The sequence below is a fragment of the Kryptolebias marmoratus genome, linkage group LG14 (assembly GCF_001649575.2).
Source record: "Kryptolebias marmoratus isolate JLee-2015 linkage group LG14, ASM164957v2, whole genome shotgun sequence".
Taxonomy (NCBI): Eukaryota; Metazoa; Chordata; class Actinopteri; order Cyprinodontiformes; family Rivulidae; genus Kryptolebias; species Kryptolebias marmoratus.
Genome location: NC_051443.1, coordinates 5133791 through 5157167, shown reverse-complemented (window position 1 = coordinate 5157167; position 23377 = coordinate 5133791). Strand labels below are relative to the sequence as shown.

Genomic DNA, 23377 nt, shown 5'->3' with positions numbered 1-23377 from the left:
TTCTGAGAGTTTCAATAAAATCTAATGGTTCATGAGATATTTTGCTAACAGACAAACAAACAGACCCACCCACAGACATTGTCTAGCAATAAAAAAGTTTTCTCAGCCTAATTGATGCTGCCATTTTAAGCCAAGGGCCCAGATAAAAACAAAAAACAAAAAATATTTTATAACGGTCTTCAGCAGTGTTGAGTAAAATTAGAGAGGAAGTTGGACAAAAAACATTGGATAACATCAAAAAGGCATAACAGTCCATTTTAAATACTTGCTTTCTGGATACACTGAACCCTGCTACACCATGTTTTTAGACAACAATGTCTGCATTGTTGCTTAAATGCTTCAATGTATTTAAGTTAAAAAGCAGATTTTACAATATTTGATTCACATCTTCTGTCTCAACAAGAACCGACTGACCTGATTGGTCAACTCTCTGCTCAAACATGGGAAAGACAGATGTCTGGTCTCTGTCTGAGGTGTGTATCCTGTTGGTGCAGGAAGGAAACTCTGGTCTAAAGATAATCCAGTAGATAAGTATTTTCTGGGGAAGAATAACTTCCTTAGCAGCTGATTTTGTAACTTTGCAGACATATTATAAACAAAAAAAGTTGTCCAACTTATAAACATACACACACACAAACAACAAAATAAGTATTCAAACAGACAAGTATATAAAAAATAAATATTGCTTTAAAAACAAACAAAAAAACATGTCCTTTTATCTGGCTTTTTATTGTGGCAATTTTATATTAATAATTAAATAACAAAAACATTTTTACATTTTATTTATGAAAAATTGCAGTCACTTATAGAAAAATACTGTTGGAAACAATGCTAGTATGTATTAGATGTAATTATCATATAACATTTATTATGCATCAGGTTAGTACCTTAAAGGTTTTTGTCATTGCTGTTGTTGTTTTATTTTATAACAGTTTGCAAAAATGCTTTCATGCTTGATTAGTTTAGATAATCAAGCAACCTTCCTGCTGTGAGGCAACAGCTCTAACCACTGCTCTACTGTGCCACCCAAGACATTTCCAGATTTACAAAATGTTACTAAAAACAATATTTTGCAATATGCAATATTTTCAAAGTATCATAAACCCCAATATTTTATTATTATTATTATTATTATTATTATTATTATTATTATTATTATTATTATTATTATTATTATTATTATTATTATTATTATTATTATTATTAACACAACTTAAAATAGAAGAGACAGGGCCATGTTTCCCACTGTGAAGCATCCCCTCTTTTTTCAACAACAGCTCCTAGTTATGCATTGGATCACAATGGAAATAAGTTTTTCACTTTCTTCTGTCATCCAAGTATTTTTAATGTATCTACTATTCTTGTATGTATGTGGATTATTTTTACTGCATAAACTCAAATCAAAACAAATCAAAAATGATTTTTTGATGTTTTGAAGGAGAATGTTGTCCCATTCTTGTCTGATGTAGGATTTTAGCTGTTCAACAGTCCAGGACTTCTTATTTAATGATGTGACAATTGTTTTGTAAACCTAAACACACCACATTTTTGCATTAAATGAGATCTTAGATTTGTATAACAGGCACAACACTACAATATTCTTGTGTTTTATAGACACCTCTAAATCATTTGACCGTGTGAATCATCAAAAGCTCTTTCAAAAGTGGTATAACAGAGGAGTACCAACATATGTCATCAGGATTCTTGTCTACTGGTATGGGCATCAGTTAATGTATGTGAAATGGGGTAATACTATGTCTGATGCATTTAACGTTAACAATGGAGTCAGACAGGGAAGTCTTACCTATTTAACATCTATATGAATGAATTGTCAAAGCTTCTAAATAGTTGTAAAATGGCTTGTGTGGTTGGTGACCGCATAATCAATCACTTGATGTATGATCCTGGTAGTTTTTTGTCCATACAGTGCTGGTCTTCAACAATTATTAAGAGAATGCTCTGAGTATGGCTTTGATTTAAAGTATAATGCCAAGAAGAGCAACATTATGATATTGAGAAATAAGGCAGATAAGCATCTGATAATCCCTGATTTCTCCTTGTCTGGTGCTGTTCTCAACATATGTTCTGAGGTCAAATACTTGGGGCTTTATATAACTGATGACTTGTCGGGTGATCGTGACATTTATAGGCAGTATCGCATGATGTACGCACAGGCTAACATGCTTATTAGAAAATTTAGTATGTGTTCTCTTAATGCAAAAATAGCTCTTTTTTTAAGGCCTTTTGTACTCCAATGTACACTGCTCATTTGTGGCGACAATACAAAAAAAAAGTATGCAGAAACTTTATGTGGCATACAATGATGCTATGAGGGTACTACTCAAACTACCTAGATGGAGTAGTACCAGTCATATGTTTGTAAATGTTGCTGTACCCACATGTCCTTCTGTGCTAAGAAACATTATGTACAGATGTATGTGTAGACTATCTATATTATGCAATGGCATTATTGCAATTTTAGTAAACCCAGCACTGAGTACAACAAGATTTACCTCGGGATTATGAAGTCACTGCCGTCACCACTTATTAGTGACTCGGCAAACAATACCTTTTTATTTTCTTTTATTTTATTGTTCTTTTACTATGGACCATTATTGTGTCTGGAATAAAAATTGATTGATTGATTGATTGATTGATTGATTGATTGATTGATTGATTGATTGATTGATTGATTGATTGATTGATTGATTGATTGATTGATTGATTGATTGATTGATTGATTGATTGATTGATTGATTGATTGATTGATTGATTGATTGATTGATTGATTGATTGCATCTGGTGAGAGGTCTGGACTGGATGCAGGTCAGTTCAACACACAGACTCTTCTACTCTGCAGCTATGCTGCTGTAATGGATGCAGTCTGTGGTTTAGCAATGTCTTGCTGAATTTCACAAGGCTTTTACTAAGAAAAACACTGTCTGTGTCATGATCCTGGAGTTGTTGTCTGCGCTCCTCTGTTTTTGAGTTTATTCTTTTTCTTTGTGTTCAGCTTGTCAGTTTCCTTCCTGTATTAGTTACCCATGTTTACCATTAGTCAGTCTTGCTTTCAACTTTTCCCTGTTCCTCATTTGCCAATCAACCCTGCTGCATTCATTTGTTCCTCATCACTCCCAGTACTTAAAGTACATTGCTCATTTATTAATCGGTCCTACATACTGTTTTCTCTTGTTTCTTGTTCCTGGTTGCCTCTTCTTTGTTTAGGTTGCCTTTCTATTTTGCTTTGCTTCCCCAGCAACTCTTCATTTTGTTATTAAAGTCCTTATTTCCATTTACTTCAGTTCTCTGAGTTTGGGTCTGTATTTCTGGGTCTTTTTTCTCACCACATCCTGACAATCTTGGATGGGAGAACATGTTGTTCGGAGTTGTTCAGATGTGTAATCTGCCTTTGGCAAAGGCACTAATGCACACCCATACTATCAGAGAGGCAGGTTTTTGAACTGCATGTTGATAATGAGTCAGAGAATGTGATGTCTGTGGTTTCCAAAAAGAATTTCAAAGTTCAATTAATCTGACCACAGAACAGTTTTCCACTTTGCCTCAGTCCACTTTCAAGAAGCTTTGGCTCAGAGAAGATGGCAGCGTGGATGATGTTTACATTTGGCTTCTTCTTTGCCTGATAGAGCTTTAACCAGTGTTTGTGGAAGGCACAGTGAACTGTGTTTACAGACAGTGATTTGTAGAAGTGTTCCTGAGTCCATGCAGTGATGTCCAGAACAGAATCAGACCTGTTTTTAATGCAGAGCCACCAGACCACAGAGATGATGGGATATTCAAAGTCTTCCCAGTTTTCTGTTCTTCCCACTATTGTTAGATGCAGTTTTTCTCAAACTGGTGAACCTCTGCCCATCTTTACCTTTTTTGTTTTCCAGTTGCAAATCACTGCATTTTGTTTTTATTTATATTTAACACAATGTCCCAAATTTGTTAGAATTGTGGTTGTACATAAAAAAGCTGGCTTAAAGACTTTTGCAGAGTACTGTAGTTTTTTTTTTATCATTGTTACTGGGTTATCAGAAAACACAAGATTTAGGTTTCATGCACACGTTTTAACAATTTGTAGCATAATAAATTGCATTTACTAAGGAATATGATCTACTATGTCGCAAGTCAAACAATTGGACCAGGAAGTTAATTTGTGTTTGTCAAGTAGATACACCCTGAACTCACAAATAAGAACCCAGAAGCAAGATGGTCGACCATGTTTATGTTTTGTGGCTCACATTCACAGCTAGGAAGGATGCTTGTTTCCAAGACAACTCACAGGATGATTCAAGCTAAATGGTTCTGGTGCTGGTGTTGCTACTGTCTGATCAGCCCAGCGGAGAAGGAAAACACACATCTGATCCTAATCACGATTTTCTGTGCTCACACAACACCGCCTGATATTTCCATCACGTGCTGATGCCATGAGCTGTTCTGTTCATTTGGGGCTGCCTGGCACAACCACTCCTCCCTCTTGTGTGCGTGTGTGTGTGAGCGTTAACACACGCAGATGCAGTGATGCAGAAGCTGTGATGTAATACCACAATGGGAGATCAGGGGTGTTTTCATCCATTCATCCATCATACACACTTCATATTTATAGGAAAATACAACCCATAAAGGCTAATCTAGACGCCAACATAGTCAGGTGTTGGCTATTTTATAAATCCTGATGTCAGGGCTCCTTATCTGCAGACTGAAACCATCAGAACCCTCCCGGGTACCGATTCGAGACAACAAAAATCAAACCCACGGCGTACATTAAATAAATGTATTTAATGTATCTGAAGGTTCTGGTCGGTGTCCTTCATCCCCCTAAATCCGCCCACCTACCTGAGCTCCTCAGCTGCCTGCTGCCCCAGCGTCATGAGGACTCCCGTCAGACTGATGTGCGCATGCGCGTGCAGGGCGGAAATAAAAGGTTCCCCGCACGCGATAAGGAGAGGCAGCAGCTCCAGGGACTTTAACAGTGACAGTAAGACCGAAACAAGCTGCTTTCTGCTCGGATAAATGCATGAAAAAAAAAAACAAAATCCCGGCATGTGTGCGTTAAGAGTTATTGTCTGCCGAAAGCTCTATAGGTATGTTTCAGTGTAAAAATACTGCTTATTACAGGAAGACTGTCTGTGCAGTTCGCATTCACGTGTTAAAATAATTTTAATAAAAACGTATCATACGTGGGTTTTTACGCTCCTGGGCTCTATTTTAAGTTTAGGCTCTAATCTGATAACACTTAGGCTTCTGCTGCCATGAAACTCTACACTGACTGAAGGCATGGACAAGGACAGGGTCTCCAATTAGCATGGGATAAATGTAAAGCATGTTTATAGTGTGACCCAAACTGTCCCAGCTGTCTAAAGAGTGTGGTACCATCAGAAACCCTTCATTCACCTCCATGTGGGGGCACTGAGGAAGAAGTGGGCTGTCTGAACAGATTTTTGTTGATTTGCAGAGAACCACCCCTCTGAGAACAGTCATCCTAAATCTAAGGTTCTACTTGTCAGGATATAGTACAGAACTAGAGAAATTGCATTTTCTGTGAAAATGCAGCGTGAATGCTCAGTGCTGCATGACTTTGCTGAAGAAGATGAAACTGAATTGCTAATAAAAGAAACAAAACACTAGCTAAAAGGCAAAAGTGGCAAAAGGCCAGCTGAAGAGCAAAACACTAGTTACAAGCTAAAACCTAAAAGTACCACAAGAACTAAGGTGTTGTAATGGTCCAGTCAAAGTCCAGAACTCCAGTCTGATTGAAAAGCTGTGGTGGGACCTTAGGACAGCTGAGCAGAAACAAATGTCTACAAACCTCAATGAACTGAAGCAATGTTGGTAAGAGGTCTGGGCCAAATCCCTCTACAGCCTGATGAAGTCTAACAGAAAACTACTACTGAGAGTATATAGGTAATATACTGGTGGTTCTAGAAACTGTTGGATCATAAGGAAGTCTTAGTTTGTCCACATACAGCTCACAGAATTATACCTCACTTTTTCTTAGTGTTTTGTGTTGCTCTGTTAAGATTCTTTTTTCACCCAACTTTATGACCTAGTAACCAGATGATTTAGATAATTTTATTTTTATATTGATACATACAGCCCTACTTTCTACCATGACTATAGACCCGATCCACATTGGGAGAGGCCTGCCCACACTATACCACAGCCACTGGATCCCTCTCATTATGTGGGTCAAGCATTCGGCTCTGCCCCTCTCTCCTGGTGTACGCCACATATGAACAGGCCAACTTGTCAAGAATATAGTGACGGATGACTCAGCTCAACATATCACTTTTCTCTCATGTCTGTATAGAGCAGAGCACTTTGATTTGTATCACCAAACTGTCAAATGTGCATTTATATTTTACAGCATTAAGTGAATGCAATATGCTGTTATCGCCCTGTTTAAAAATAATATAAATGTATTTCATTGTTTATTTCTTCAAATAATTTTGTTGTCTAACTATTTCTGCATACTTTATTCTAGTTTAGTCATTCAAAACATTCAGCTCATTCAGGAGATATGTATTCTGACTTCTGAATTTTGTAACTTTAATACTTTTTTTAAACATTTAACTCTTTTTACAAGTATTTTCTCACATTGAGATCTCTTCATTCACTTCAAAAATATTGTTCTCTGTGAAATCTGCTTCAACATACTTGATCTATTTTTGTCTTAGAACTTCTTGTACTTTTTAGCCTTAAGCCAACCTTTTGTTGCTTTTATCTTCTAGCTAGTGTTTTCTTGCTTTTAGCTTTAGCTAGCCTTTTGCTGCATTTAGTTTATAGCTAGCCATTTGTTACTTTTAGCTTTAGCTAGCCTTTTGCTAGTTTTAGCGATCAGCTAGCATTTTTCAGCGTCTTTAGCAACAAGTTGCTCGGCACTCTGCATTCAAACTGCATTTTATTTCTCTAGCTGTGTCACTCTATTACATGATCACATTGTGAAGTTTTGAGATGATCACAATCATATCATAAAAACTGAGGGGTGAAGTTAACTGAAGTGAAGTCTCACTTATTGATACATTGCATTCAAACTGCATTTTATTTCTCTAGCTGTGTCACTCTATTACATGATCACATTGTGAAGTTTTGAGATGATCACAATCATATCATAAAAACTGAGGGGTGAAGTTAACTGAAGTGAAGTCTCACTTATTGATACAGCTGCCTGACACAAAATTCAGAATCACTGCTTTCCACTGTTTTAGCTTGAAATCTTTCATATTTTAGAAAGACCGCATGCTATAGTTGTAAAACTAAAACTGATTCTAAGTCAGAAGAGAAGTGGCTGGCGTTGTCAACTTACATCACGGAGGTTGGAGGTTCACCCCCCTGCCTTTCTGTGTGGAGTTTACATGCTCTCCCTGTGCATGTGTGGGTTTTCTCAGGGTACTCCAGTTTTCCCCACATACCAAAACCATTCATGTTAGGTTAATTGGTAACTCTAAAATTGTCCCTTTGTGTGAGTGAGAGTGGTTGTTTGTCTCTATGTGTCTCTGTGATAGACTGGCGACCTGTCCAGGGTGTCCCCTGTCTTTTGCATAGTGACTGCTGGAAATAGGCACCAGCTCCCCGTGACCTGGAAAGGAGCAAAGAAAATGCATGGATAGATGGTTCTAAGTCATGCAGAATCAGAACTTGAAAGAGGCAAAAGACTTAAAAAATTAATGTAATGTGAAATTAATGTATGTGTTTGTTTATGTATCACTGTCACAAAAATATCTCACGAACCACTGGGTGGATTTTAATGAAAACTTCAGAGAGTAATCATTAAATGTACATCTACAACTGATTACCTTTTTAAGCCAACCTGATTTAAGATGGTCGCCACAGCTAAATGGCCTTTGCAAACATAAGAATGGCTATAATTCAGACAGTTTTACAAATACTGAGCTAAAATCTGGTTTGGGAGTCATTCAAAGCACATACTCTGAGCACCAACAGATCATGCAACATCTTTGTTTAAAACCTTGCCATGTTAGGTGGTGGACGATATGCATTTCTTCAAGGAATTCTACTTTTAATTTATCTTAATCAAGGCTGTTGAATGAAATTAGAAGATTTCTGTGCTGGGCAAAGACCCCAAGTGTTTTAAGGATCCAACAACACCACCAAAATTGTAGGATTTAAAGGCAGTTCTTACATGGAAATAAATTAGCATTCTCTATTTTTATCTTTTGCCACAACACGGGGAACCTTTTAATTGTCACATCTTATCATCATCAGAAATTCCACAAAAGATTCTGAAACATCTTTGAGACCGGGCGTATTTAAACAGACAGAATACATTAGTGTGTATTGCATATTTCTGACCAGTTCGTGACTGGTCAGAAGTTTATATAACTCCTACGTCCCTTACAGGAAACTAGCCCAGGACAGCTGGGTCAGCTTGCCCCAGACCGATCGATCACATTCCACCTAGAATAAACACACTGTCTTATCACTCACAAACACATCATACTTGCCAACCGTCCCGCATTGGGTGGGACAGTCCCGCATTTAGCCCCCCCGTCCCTTGTCCCGCATCACCATGTGCAGGACAGCCAAAAGACCCGCATTTGGCCCTCACATGCCACACTTTGTATTTCTCACGCAAAAAAACACATGCACACAACCTTTTTGTCATTTTAACGCTATATTTAGCGAGTTTTCAGATCCCTCTAGCCTTTTTTAAAGTGACTAGCAACAAATCTAGAGACTTTGGCGGCTAAATTTGAGAAAGCACTTATTCTGCAGCATACCGTAAGCCCCGCCCACTCCCCCAAGCACTGACAGCTGTTAATCTCACAGCAGAGAGGTGACCCGCTCCACTCTGTGTCCACAGTGGCGCTCCCGCGCGCCCCCTTGAGCATGCGCTGGAGCGTGATTGTTTTCGTGTGAGTCGTGTTGTCATCTGATGACAGAGAGCTAAAGATGGAGAGGCAGAAAACTGAAGAGGCAGAAAGATAAAGATGTAGGCATGAAAGAAAGCTTTTCAAAGTGGTTGAAAGACAGCAGGAAGTTCTGTCTGAGCATCAAAAGTAGGCCTGGAAATGTTCAGGTTAGCTAAAGCTACTAATACTAATAAATAACAAGTTACAGCTGTTTGCTGATCAGTATTTACAATACAACAGCTGAGAGGATGGAGAGAAAGGTCAAAATTTGAGAGCCCTGATCTTAAGCAACTATGATGTGTTTATTTCAAATTAATTGATCAGAATTCAGGAAAATCATGTTGAATCTATGATGTTTGTGTGTATTTCTGGGAGTGGGTTTTTTGCATGGTGTTTTAAAGACATGATCAGCTGATGAATAGATAAGTTGTGTCTGGCAAAACCTTTTATATACAACTGTATATATTTGGGCAGACAGACTTAAACACAGGTAATGTAATACTTAAAATGTGAATGTGTGTGTATGTGTATGGTTGGGGGCGGGGGAGTGAGGTGGGGGGTGGAGGGGTTCACGCTATGTTGTCCCACATTGACATTCCCAAATGTTGGCAAGTATGACACATTATTCTGAGAGGTTCTTGGCAAGAACAACTTAACACTCTTAACACACAAACATAGCTCCTGTTACCCTTTCCTCTTCCATAATTGGTAAACTGCAGTCTGCAGCTGCCTCTAAGTCATAAAATACAATTCTCTTCCACAAAATTAATAATGATATAAGGGAATCTTTAATCTCAAACAGGTTCATTAATCACATGGCAGGCAGTTTATCCACAAAGTTCATAATGATATGAAAAACTTTCAGTCACATCTCTTCATCGTCACGACTAAAGCTCCTGCCAGAAGAAATTTACATTAAAGTTTCTTAGATCCAACCTTTATACATGTGATCTGGGAATGTAAATGCATTTCTACATTCTGGAAAACAGTATTACAACACATTGGAAAATGGATAGGTGTGGAGATACCCATGTCACCAAGACTATGCTTATTGGGGAACCAAACAGTGATACCTAATATATCAAAACACCAAAGCACCATGATGCAGGTGGGGACAGTTACGGCTGCCAGAATAATCCTCAGACTATGGAAATCTGCAACTGTTCCGAATGTTAAAAGCTGGTTGGAATTAATGTTGGAAATAGTGTCATATGAACAAATGCTGGCCAAGCTATATAATGACATAGAAAACTTTAAGAAATCCTGGAACTGTTTCCTCTCCTGTGACATTAGGTCAACTAAATTCACTTAATGAACTGTTGTTCTAGAAAATACTTGTCATGAACAGGAGTGACGAAGGCGAACCCAGAGCGCAGACTCATATTTAACAAAAATAATTTATTAAATAAAGAAACACAAAACAAAAGCTGACGTGGCAGCAAAACAAAATTAAGAACAAACTAAAACTAACGTGAACAGGAACGTGGACAAGCAGGACGGAAAACCAACAACCAGAAACAAAGCTACAAACAATAGACAATGGACCAGCGAGGTATGGGAAGAGTGACCGAGTTTTTAAGACTGCGGATAACGAGGTGAGTGGGAACAGGTGGAATGATTACTGATTCGGGACAGGTGAAGATGGGCGTGGCTGACAGACAAATGAATGACTGGGGGAGAGTGGAAATGAGAACACAAACATGAAGCCAGAACCAAGAAGAAAACAAAAAACAGATAACTAAAAAAAGGGAAACAAAACAAAAACAGAAACCAGAAAAGCCAAATCACCACAATACTGATGAATGATTACTTCTATTTACTGTGGTTGTGTCTGCTACCATCGAGGATATTTAATCTTCTGTGAAACCTTTATTGATCTGATATGTACTGACCTGGCTGGTTTGCTTTATTTGTGGTTTGTTTTGTTTTGGGAGGGGTTATTTATGTAAGTGTTCTGAAACAACAATAAAAACTTTAATAACAAAAAAAAGTTTCTTAGATCCTTAAATCACAGAGATTGTCTTTAATGTGTTTGGCTTGCTGTGACCTTTTTTCCGTTTTGCTTCCCTGGACGATACATTTTTATATTCTTTAAATTAGATTAAAGTTTTGATTTTTACTGGAAAAAAGTACACATAGACATTATAATGGACTGTCTGCTTTACTTCCAGGTTTTCTAAACACCACCTGAGGATGACGATCCCAAGCGTGTTGGTGAGCTCCATCAGAGGCTGCTCTCAGGCTGGACCCAGCAGGAACCCACTCAGGTGGGACCTTTCTCCAGACGAGATCAGAACCATGACAGACGGCTTGATAATCAGGATCAAGAAGGTCTACGATGACATTGGATCTCTGAACATTGAGAACGTCTCTGCTGAAAACACGCTGAAGGCCTTGGCTGATGCCAAACTGGATTATGTTTGTGAGTCTAAACTAAAGGATGGGTCTGATTAATTGTTTTTCTTCAAAACCATAAAAAAGATTCAACAATAAATTCATTTAACTGACAAGTTTTATACTCACTAGCTGATAAAAACTTTAAAAGCCATTTTTGTCTGAAAAGTATTAAAACACATCAACAAACCACAATGGTGCCATCAGGGACATGTACCTTTTTTCAGAGGACTTAGGTCAGGAGTTTTGTTTTTTATATGTATATTTTTAACTGAGTATGTAATTATTATCAGTAGCTCCCTGTGACCTGGAAAGGAAAAAGTGGGTAAAGAAAATGGATGGTTGGATGTTTAGCAAATGAATGTAACTTACTGGTTTTTTGTGTTTAATCTACTTTCAGCATCACGCCATGTTCTCGACTTCCCCCAATATGTTTGTCCTAATAAGGAGGTTCGATCAGCGAGCACAAAGGCAGACAAGAAGCTGTCGGAGTTTGACGTGGAGATTAGTATGCAGGAGGATGTGTTCAAGCGAATTACTGCCCTGCAGGTAGTATCCCAACTAACTGTGGGATATACAAAAACGAAATTGCTGTCATTTTCTTAGATATTGAGCTAAAATCTACTGTGATAGTAGCTGAGCATCATCTCTAAGATTTACGCTAAGGCAGTGGTTCCCAACCCTGGTCCTCAAGGAACACTATCCTGCATGTTTTTCTTGTTTCTCTGCTTTGACACACCTGATTTGAATGAGTGAGTGATTAACAGGCTTCTGCAGACATCGAAGACATGCTGAAAAGCAGGGAAATGAGGAAACATGCAGGATAGTGTTCTTCAAGGACCAGGGTTGAGAATCACTCCTTTAAGGGGTCCACATTGCACAATATTTTTGCCTAAAACTTTGGCATTAACTGCTGGCATCAACCCTGTTTGTCTGTTAGCAAATTATAACTCATAAACTGCTGGACAAATTTGAATGAAGCAGTCAGAAAGTAATCCTCCAATATGCTGGTGTAGATTCTCNAGTCATCCAGGCCATGGTAAATTCATAAAAAAGGTCAAAAAACAAAAACAACTGGACTTCTATTCTGTAGCTGAAGACGTTTCGCTGGATTGCTTGCAAGCAATCCAGCTTACATCACATCTCAGCTTTAAAAGCTCAACTCCACACTCTCTGTTTCTGAATTGAGAAAGCTCCTCGGATGAGAAGCGAAACGTCTTCAGCTACAGAATAGAAGACCAGTTGTTTTTGTTTTTTAACTTTTTTGAATTAATCCTCCAATACATATCTACAACTGTAACATTTGGAATCAACCCAATTAAAAATGGCCACCACAGCTAACAGATATTTGTCAACACAGAAATGTCTATAACTCAAATTTACAAATATTACAGACCTTTAATATTTAAGTTTTATATGATCATGATCACATCAGCTACTGTAATATTGTTGTTTTAAATTCAAGAAAAATGAGTGTGCCCTCCTTTGCTCAATACTTAAATCAATTTAACCATGGAATGAACTGTTATTTTGTATATTCATTTATGTTGTAATGGAAAGATGTTTGTAAAATAATGTTTCCACAGAAAAAGCTTCATGACAATCTTTCACCTGAAGAGAAGAGATTCTTGGACATACTTGTTAGATTGGGTCAGAGGAAAGGCCTGCACCTGCCTAAAGATATACAGGAGGTAACGTTTTAACAATGTGCAATCTAATCTGTTAAACTACAGCCATTGTATTTAAAAAGTCATGTAAAAGGAAGGTCAATTATACAAGACGGTTTGATTTTAGATATAGTTGGTTGCAAAAGTATTCAGCTCATTTGTTTTTCTCTCTGATTTGTTGTCTGCAGCTCGTTCAGGTTGAATGGTGCTTTTTGTGTCCAACAATCTATAAATCAAACCAGAGATTCTCAGTTGGACTGAGGTCTGGGCTTTGACTGGACCATTTCAGGACATTTAACTGGTTCTTCTTAAACCAGTGGAGTGTTGATTCAGTGGGAGAGTTTAGGCTCATTGTCCTGCTGGAAGGTCTTAAAGTCTTCAAACTTTGAAAGCTTTCAACAGGTTTCCCTCAAGAATTTCTCTAAATTTCTCTTTTTTTTCCTCCATCCATCTTTCCTCCAATTCTGACCAATTTTACGGTCCCTGCTAATGAAAAACATCCCCACAGCATGATGCTGCCACCACCATGTTTCACTGTAGTGGTTAGTGTTCTCATCATGATGAGAAGTGTTGGGTTTGAAACAGACATGGCATCCTGGATAACCTAAAAGTTGCTGCTCAGCTCCATCAGGGTTATCTTTGGTCTCCTGGATGTTTCTCTGATTAATATCCTCCTTACCCGGTCCATGAGTTTTGATGGACGACCCTCTCCTGGCAGGTTTGCTGTAATGGCATCATTTTTCCTTTTTTATTGTCAAGATTATCTTAGATTAAAACTCTGGCATGAAGGGTGGCAAGTGATATGCATTCTTTCAAGGAATGCTAGGTTTTTATTCTAATAATGGATTTAATGGAGCTCCATGTGATGTTCAGGGTTCTTGGATACTTTTTAAAAGTCAACCCTTCTCCAAATCTTTGTCTCTGACCTGTATGGAGAGTTCCTTGGTCTTCATGCTGCCTCCTGCTTGATGGTAGACCTGACTACTTGAACTGGTGTTGAGTGAATACATATGCATGCATCACTTTTCAGTTTTATAGGTTTTAGAATTATTTTAAAAACACATTTCCCTATTGTTCATATTGGAAATATATTTAAATTCCAGGTTGTAAGGCAACAAAAAAAAAGATAACCAAGGGGTGTTAATACTTTTGCAACCCACTGTAATTTCTTTAATTTTTAAAGCCTACATTGGTCTTGCATTACTTTGTGTGTTGAAATACAACTCTCAGATTTTTGGTGCTGGTCTTTAGATTAGGGGTTGAACCAATTAGTCGACTAGTCGACTAGTCGACTCTAGGACGTCTCGCGAGTTTTTACATTTCATGTCGACTAGTCGCAGTCATGTGATTGCCGGTGGTGACAGCCTGTGCTGATCTGACAGCACAGTATACGTCACAAGACACAAGAAAAATAAGTTAATACATTAGTTTAAATGATATGTAGATGGATGCATATTTGTGGTTTTACAGTGTTTTTAAAAGGAGATGGAGTTGCAGCTGCAGTCAACTACAAAATACGAGCCGTCTAAAACTCGCCCCCTTCCCGCTAAGGATGTCACTTAGCCGGCTCGCGAGTGTCTTTGTCACGACGATCTAACTAATACATTATGATGTTATGTTGCTGATTAAATAAAGATCTGTGGTAATGACAGCTGCTGATTAAATAAAAGCCTGTAGTTGGTAATGACAGTGTATACTTGTCTGACATATATATAGCCGTGAGTTCGTGCTAAGAATGACACTTCGTGCTTAGAAGTGTCATCAGATCAGCTGTCAGAAGTGTATGACAGTCTGACAGCAGATCTGACAGAACACTGGCTACAAAATGGCGTCTTCAAAACAGATCGAGGACAAGCCTGCATCTTGTCAAACAGGTAGAAATTCGTCAACAGTGTGGAAATATTTCACTAAAGATGACTCTTCTGGTTTAACTACCGTAACATGCAAAATCTGCAAAGCTGTGCTGAAGTACAACAAAAGTACGACCGCGATGCACAGTCATTTGAAAAGGCATCCGCTAATGCTAGCTCCTGAACAACCGGCTCGATCCAGTCAGTTGTCAGTAACTTCATTCATGAAACGCCCAGCTGTGACAGGACACCGGCGGCAGCAAATCACAAATTTGCTTGTGAATTTCATTGTCAAAGACATGAGACCACTAGCTGCTGTCCACGGAGAAGGATTTAGAGATTTGCTACAGTTTTTCGAACCTAGCTAGGGGTCAATATTTGCCGTGAAAATAGCTAATAAAGCCTCCAAGTAGTTGTGAAGAGTTTTTGCGCTTACGTCACTATGACGTCACCGCGACTAGTCGACATCGACTCGACTATTATCATGATGTAGTCGACCTTAAAAATATGTAGTCGTTCAACCCCTACTTTAGATATGATATTCTGCCTGTAATTCCCTGCTGGTCACACTACATAAGAGAAACAAAATAGGATTTTCTGGCGTGACATTCTTGCTGTTTCCTTTTCTCTCTCAAAGGAAGTAAAAAGAATCTCCAAGCTCATCAGCAAGCTCTCCATTGATTTCAACAAGAATCTGAATGAGGACAATACTTTCCTGGTTTTCTCAGCGCAAGAATTAGGTAGGATTCTTTGCATGTCCTTTGACAGCTTGAATAGGAAAAAAAAACTTGAATCATTCACACTTGTTTTGTCGGTCTTTTAAAGGCGGACTTGCTGACAGCTATCTTAATGGCCTGGAGAGGACAGCAGAAGGGAAATATAAAGTGACTCTAGAATATCCTCATTACTACCCACTGATGAAGAGGTGTCACAACCCTGAGACGAGGAGAAAGATGGAAACAGCTTTTCACAGCAGGTGCAAAGAAGTGAGTCTTACACTTTGTGTTCATGTTGCACAGCAGCTGCAGTCCAATCTACTACATTTACTAAGAAGCCAAAAACAACAGTGCAGTGGAAAAATCTTGAGCGCCCCTCATTTCTTTGTATTTGCTTATAAATAGTCAAACTTTCTTGTAATCTTTATACTGTCTGCTGTTTTTGCTCATGTCTGTGTGTGTTTGTGTGTCTGTCTGTTAGCAAAATATCTCATGAACCACTGGATGGATTTCATTAATTCTTTCAGAAAGTAATGATTAGATGCCCATATACAACTTTTGGAGTCATACCAATTCAAGATGGTGGCCACATCTAATCAACAATAGCCAACACAAAAATGAGTATTTCTTCGTCAGTTTTCCAAGTGTTGAGCTGAGAGTCATCCATAACTCACAGTACTAACACATCTTGCAAAATTGCATGAGATCGCGCATATCGCCACTTAGAAAGTTTCACCAAAACAGTTAGAATTCTGTCATTTCTCAACATAAGATGAATTTAGTTGAAAACTCTGACACAAAAGACTTTGGGTGATATGCATTTCTTCAAGGAATTATAGTTTTGTATTTAATGTGGTCTTGGGTAATGATTCTTCATGCTGATTATTTTTACACTGGCTGTTTTGTTTACTTGCTGCCAGTCTAGCTCTTTTATCTGAAAATGTTTAAAGAAATTTGCTTTTTTTTCTTCTTATTTACTAGGCCACTCAGCACTGACCTATGAATCATTCAAGCATAAAAAGTACACAACTCAACTAATGAGCCAGCTTTTGTTAATCAGTAATCAAGAATCTATTTTTTTCTCTTTAAGTCCTTGTCTATGGATGCTTATGCTAACATTCTAATAGTAACTGACAGAATTTTAAACATAAATGTGATGTGATTAGTTATTGCTGGGAGTATACATCCAAAAAATCTCTTCAGTGATTCATGAATATTTTGCCCATGGTACAAACAAACTAACACACACGGACAAAAACATTATTGCTCTGCCTTTGCCTTCGTTGGTGGACGAAAACTAATCAGCCACTATGACCTGTCAGTGACTGTAAAAATTAATCAAACCATCTTTGGCATGAAATCACACTACTATTGTTAATGACAGAAAAGTTAAAGCCCAATTATTGACTGTAAAGACTGTACCAACTGTTCTGGAAATTAAATCAAAACTGATCTGGTTTTTTTCCGTCTCTTTCAGGTGAACACAGCGATCCTTGAACGGTTGATACAACTTAGGTCAAAGGTCGCAGACTTACTTGGTTACAGTAGCCATGCAAACTATGTGCTGGAAATTAACATGGCCAAAACCGCAAGCAATGTGTCTGACTTTATAGGTATGTCTGCTCTGTCACTTAACCTCTCACATGCTGTAATTTATGTCGTTCTGGCAGCAGAAAGAGTCTCACTGTGTGTGGCCACCATCTTGTTATAGTAGTGCAGCTACAAGACTTTCTCCAACTAACAATAACAAGTAGACATCTTACAGAAATTACTGATAAACATTTAATAACGATGTAGCAGCAAACATGATCCAAATATGAAACGGATGTTGCTGTGTGGATCTGAATTTTCAAATCTACTCCAAATTATTCTTAGAGAGGAAGTCAGATTGATTTTATTATTGCTAAATAAATTCCTTGAAGAAATTTATATTGCCACCTGCATATGCCACCGTTTTTAACTAAGATCATCTTATGTTGAGAAATGATGACGTTGTAGGGTTAGGCGTCAAACCTTAAAAAATAACAATGCAATACAATGCCATATTGTCAGATGTCACGCTCATAGTATGTGATGTGTATGACTCTCAGCTACTACCACATCAAACTTTAGCTCAGTATCTCTAAAACTTAAATAGCCATTTTTGTGTCATTTAGCTGTGGCAGTCATTTGGAATCACCATTATCTTTAAAGTTAATCAGTTTTAGATGTAAATCCAATGCTTAAATTTTGAAAGTTTTGTTACAGTATGTCCTGCTGTAAATACCAGGCAAACAGAGCTGATCCAAACAGTTAACATCAAAGCTGTTGGGCAAAATATACCACAGTGTGTATGACTTGGAGTATGTGTTGGAAATGATGCTTATCTACCTAATATCTTTAAAGTTGACTGAGCTATAGCCATTTTTTGTGTTTTTAAGATTAGCTTCTTTTAAACAAAGATCTTGTGCAATCTGTTAGCACTCAGAATATGTGTAGAGGATAAGTCTCAGCTACTACTACACCAAATAATTGGTTAATATCTGTAAAATTGACCTAATATTTGGCATTTTTTTATTTTAAAGTCAGTTTGCTGTGGCAGCTATCTTCCAGATGAGGAAGATCAGATTTATTGAACATCTACTTCCAGTCAATAGTTTCTGCAAATTTCACAAAAATCCATTCACCGGTTTATAAGATATTTTGCTTACACTGCAGAAAAGCCAACACATACACTTAGAAATAGACAAAATAAAACTTCTTTCCTTCACTATCAGTGGCAGGCTGTAATAATAAAGAAACAAGGCAGCTGCATCACACTTCTTAACAGAAGAGAACACTCACTGCACAGAGCTGCACACTTTCTCACAAGTTAACAGTGTCACAATCACATGTCCAGAAGAACCGAGAAATGATCAGTTGTCAGAAGAAATTATTAATAAAACTTCACAAAAGTCTCATAGTCCTTCTGGTTTTGTAAAGTTTGCTCAAAACAACAAATAACTAATTTTTGAGTTCTATAAAGACCATTTAAAACATATTGTATCTGGTCTAACTATTTTAGACATTTAATGACGTAGATATTGTTGTTGTTGTTGTGATTAGACTTATGAGCTGATCAGAAGCTTCAGTGAAGCTGTCACCAATTAATGAATGAGCTGAACGAAGTTTGACTTGCTGTTTGGATGGGTTTTTTTTATTTATTATACATCGAAAGAAGAAATGTATACATATTTCACTTACTTTATATACACTGCAACTACTTCAGTCATTTTCAGAAAAGTACAGTGATTATTTTTATTATTATTTTATTACAAAATACACTTTTTGCATTTGTGGCCCCTTCAGAGTTGAAATTGGTATCTCTACATGTTGATGAGTTATTAGGATGTTTTATCCCCAAAATTCAAGCAAATCGATGTACTGAAACTTCCGTAGGAAGCTCTGCCTAAGTCATTACATTATCCTGTTTTTTGATGACAGTTCCAGATTAAATGTCAAAAATAAGAAAACTAGCAGAAAGTTTAAAATGGTGACAATTTGCAACAACATTTTTTTTGTGTTAAATATACAAATAAATGCAGAGTTTAAAGGGAAAAGTGTTTTTATTCCAACTGTTTTTGGAAAAAATATAAACTTGATGTAATACATCACCACACTTTGAGCTCTGAGGTGTGGTGGGTATTTGGGACAACGTCATGTAGTTTCATGTTTCTACTCTCTATTACAGAAAAGGATTAAGGCCGTGGTGCAAAAAAAAAAAAAAAAAAAAACCGAAGTCAGAATTCTAGGGGGGGGGGGCAGTGTCACCGTGGCTCTGATTCTCTTTTGTACATTGTGGGGGGTTTTCTTAAAAAAATAGATCAGAAATAGAATTGCAGAATAAAAAAATAAAAGAATTCTTGAAGGAATGCATGTCACCTGCCACCTTTTAAGCCACAGTTTTAAAGTAAGATTGCATCAAATTGAGAAATGACGGTGTTATAGTAGTTTTGGTCAAACCTTGTAAGCACCATTATGTACAATCTCTTGGTATATTAAAATATTTTTTAGTGCTCAGACTGTTGGGAGTAATTTTCCACTGCTATCACTTCAAATGTTAGCTTAGTATCTGTAATTTTTGAGTTATAGCTATTTCTGTTTACTAAGATCAATTAGCTGTGGTGACCATCTTGAATTGGGGTGATTCCAAAAGTGAATCAGTTGAAGTTGTACATCCACTGATTACTTTCTGAGGATTTCATTGAAATCCATCCAGTGGTTCATGAGTTATTTTGCTAACAGACAATTAGCCAAAGTTATCAGAACAGCAGGACTGCTTGGAGCTTTAAAGATTTTACCAACACATATTGGTATTTGATCCTTTTCCTGTTTGCAGATGCTTTCTATGAGAAACTGAAGCCCATTGGAATCAAAGAAAGGAAGTATATCCTTGCCCTGAAGAAGAGGGAGTGTTTGATGAAGAGTTACCAGTATGACAGTCAGATCAACGCATGGGACCTGCCATACTATATGAACCAAGTGGAACAGTGCAGGTTTGCTGTGAACAAGGACAAACTGATTGAGTATTTCCCACTGGAGGTGGTGACAGAGGGGCTGTTTGGGATCTACCAGGAGCTGCTGGAGCTCACGTTCACAGAGGTGGAACACGCCCAGGTGTGGCATGAGGACGTCAAACTTTACGCAGCTCATGATGCTGAAACGGGGGAGGAGATGGGACAGTTCTACCTAGACCTGCATCCAAGGTGGAGATCCTGTTTCTTAGATACAGGAATTTCCTGATACACCCTTTCATTTGTTTTTGTCCATGTGTTCATGAGTCTGTCTGTTTTTAAAATATTTCATAAACAAAAGAACACATTTTAATGATCTTTACAGAAAGTAATCACTGGATGTACAACTACAATTGTGAAAAAGTTTAGATGTTGTGTAAAACAATTAAAAACAGAATACAATGATTTGCAATTATTATAAACCCATATTTTGTTCACAGTGAAACATAGGAAACATGTCAGTAAAACTAAGAAAATGTAATGTAATTTTTCTGAAAAAAAGTTAGATAATTTTGAATTTGATGGCAGGAACACATCTCAGATACAGCTGAAGTGTTCCTGAGTCCATGCAGTGATGTCCAGAACAGAATCAGACCTGTTTTTAATGCAGAGCTGCCTGAGGACCTGAAGATCACAAATATAATATTGACTTTTAATCTTCTTCTTTGCACACACAGATTTCTCCAGATTCCTGAAATCTTTTGATGATTTTGTGAACTGTAGATGATGGGATATTCAAAGTTTGCCCAATTATCTGTTGAGGAACATTATTCAGAAATTGTTCCACTTTTTTATTTTTTTTATTTTAAAACTTTTCTAATTTCAACCTTTTGATATGATTTTCAAATCATTACCATCTTATTTTATTTACATTTTTTCACAACATCTGAACTTTTTCGAAATTGGGTTTGTTCATATACAGAGAAGTCATCTAATCCATAAAAACAGAAAAAATTGTGACGTTGTTAGACTGTCGGAGATTTGTGCTCTTGCTGTTTGTAATGCTTTCTGTGTAAATGTTCAGCCTGATGGTGACTTTTCTTCACCAGGGAAGGAAAATATGGCCATGCTGCTTGCTTTGGGCTCCTGCCCGGCTGTAGAGGACCTGATGGAAAACGCAACCTTCCAGTAGCAGCTATGGTGGCTAACTTTACAAAGCCCAGGAAAGGCTGGCCCTCTCTGCTCCAACACCATGAAGTGGAGACCTATTTTCACGAGTTTGGTCATGTGATGCATGAGCTTTGCTCTAAGGTGCCTCTAAGAATCCAAAAGAGTTTTATACTAGTTGCGTACAATGTTTTGTGTATAAATTTGGACAACAGAGGCTGAACTGTTTTTGTTTGTGTGAATCAGGCTACTTTTTCAGAGTTCAGTGGAACTCTGGTGGAGACAGACTTTGTGGAAGTTCCATCTCAGATGCTGGAAAACTGGGTTTGGGAAAAGGAGCCTCTGAGGAGAATGTCTCGTCACTACAAGGATGGGACGCCAATCCCAGACAACTTACTGGATAAGCTGATTGCCTCCAGAGTAGCCAACACTGGTTAGACATTCAATTCTCATAAAAGCATGAAACTTTCTGTAACATTTATGCAGACGCTCAGAGTGTCTGTTGATGTGCTCCCCTCCTTTTCAGGTCTGATGAACCTGCGCCAGTTGGTGCTCAGTAAGGTGGACCAGTCCCTTCACTCCAGTCCGTCTGCAGATACAGCTCAAGTGTTTGCAAAGCACTGCCAGGACATCCTGGGTGTTCCTGCCACACCTGGTCAGTTGGAGCAATAATCAGGAGGGGGATCACTGTGTTACAGAGCCAAAGTGCCATAGGCAGTAGAAAATTTATGGTGGCTTGTGAAAGTTTTCCTAAAAAGCATTTTTTTTCTTTTCTTCCCTTGAACTTTTCCACATTTTGTCACAGAAGAAACTTAGTATTTTACTGGGATTTTCATGTGATAGATCAACACAAAGTAGTGCATATTGGTGGAGGGTGGAGTGGAAGGAAAATGATATGTGGTTTTCAAATTTTGTAACAAATGAAAATCTAAAATTTTTTGCTGTGATTCCAGCTGCAATTCCTTAGGGGTTTTTTTTCTACCAGCTTTGCACATCTAGAGACTAAAAGTTCTGCCCATTCTTCTTTGCAAAATAACTGAAACTCAGATTGGCTGGAGAGGGTCTGTGAACAGCAGTTTTTAAGTCTTGCCACAGATTCTCCACTTAGGTCTGGACTTTGACTGGACCGTTCTAACACATAAATATGCTTTGATCTGACCCATTCCACTGTAGCTCTGACTGGATGTTTGAGGTTGTTGTTCTGCTGGAAGGTGAACCTACACCCTGGTATCAAGTCTTTTACAGTTTCTAACAGGTTTTCTTTCAGGATTCTCCTATATTAAACTCCATTCATCTTCCCATCATCTCTGACCAACTTTCCTGCCCCCATTGAAGAAAAGCATCCCCATAGCATGATGCTGTCACCACCATGTTTCACTGTTGGGATAGTGTGGAGCACTAAAGGAGTTTTGCATTTAGGTCTGATCTGAGCAGAGCAGCTTCTTCTACATATTTTCTGTTTCCTACATGGCTTGTGTCAAACTGCAAACAGATCTTCTTATGGGTTTCTTTTTGCCTCTCTTCCATAAAACCCAGATTTTTGAAGCATGACGAATAGTTGTCCTGTAGACAGATTGTCCCACCTGAGCTGTAAACCTCTGCAGCTTGTTCAGAGTTACTATGTGGCTTCTTGGCTACTTCTCAGATAAATGCTCTCCTTCCTGTCAGTTTAGGTGAACAGCCATGTTTTGGTAGGTTTACATTTGTGTCGTAACTTTTCCATTTTCAGTTGATGGATTAAACAGTTCTCTGTGAGATGTTCAAAGCTTGGAATATTGTTTTTAACCTTTTAAATGTTTATTTGTAACAAATTTGAAAACCATTCATCATTGTTTTCCCACTTTACAATTATGCCCTACTTTGTGTAGGTTCATCACATAAAATCCCGGTGAAATACTTTAACGTTTGTGTGGAAAGGCCCGAGGGTCCAGACAGCTTGAGTCAACACCTGTTGCTGAGTCAAATCCACCCGCTTGCTTCGTGCTCACGGTGAATCCAGCCTCTGCTGGGAGGTCTGCGGCCCACACCTTTCACCTACTTTGAGCCACCCAGACGTCCGACAAGACTCAAATTACCATGACAGACTTGTCAGACTACCAGATGAGTAGGATTTAAAATAAAAAGAAAAAAGAACAACGATGCGACTTGACCAATTGACTCGCGGCTCCAGACGGTGAATCAATGCTCCTTTAGCCAAGAGGCGGCCCGAGGACCCAGCGAGGACGCGACAGGCCA

At 38.1% G+C, this 23377-nt stretch overlaps 2 protein-coding genes across 4 annotated transcripts in view; one reads left to right on the top strand and one right to left on the bottom strand.

Moving 5' to 3' along the window:
• sgtb (small glutamine-rich tetratricopeptide repeat (TPR)-containing, beta) overlaps positions 1 to 4890 on the bottom strand; it is a 15005-nt gene extending 10115 nt beyond the window's left edge. The window contains exon 1 of the mRNA XM_017427501.3: positions 4840 to 4890. The gene's annotated coding sequence lies outside the window, so the exon portion shown is untranslated. The remainder of the gene's footprint in view (positions 1 to 4839) is intronic.
• Positions 4891 to 23377, top strand: part of nln (neurolysin (metallopeptidase M3 family)) — a 20330-nt gene continuing 1843 nt past the window's right edge. The window contains exons 1-11 of one of the 3 annotated variants that reach the window (XM_017427497.2): positions 4891 to 4981; positions 11048 to 11298; positions 11671 to 11819; positions 12857 to 12961; positions 15425 to 15527; positions 15613 to 15773; positions 16981 to 17116; positions 19861 to 20227; positions 21085 to 21286; positions 21389 to 21575; positions 21669 to 21797. In XM_017427497.2, coding sequence (XP_017282986.1) covers positions 11070 to 11298; positions 11671 to 11819; positions 12857 to 12961; positions 15425 to 15527; positions 15613 to 15773; positions 16981 to 17116; positions 19861 to 20227; positions 21085 to 21286; positions 21389 to 21575; positions 21669 to 21797 — 1768 coding nt within the window. In that variant the 5' untranslated portion in view covers positions 4891 to 4981; positions 11048 to 11069. Of the gene's footprint in view, positions 5088 to 9457; positions 10472 to 11047; positions 11299 to 11670; positions 11820 to 12856; positions 12962 to 15424; positions 15528 to 15612; positions 15774 to 16980; positions 17117 to 19860; positions 20228 to 21084; positions 21287 to 21388; positions 21576 to 21668; positions 21798 to 23377 lie in introns of those variants that run through there. The other 2 variants (XM_017427494.3, XM_017427495.3) reach the window with 2 other exon arrangements.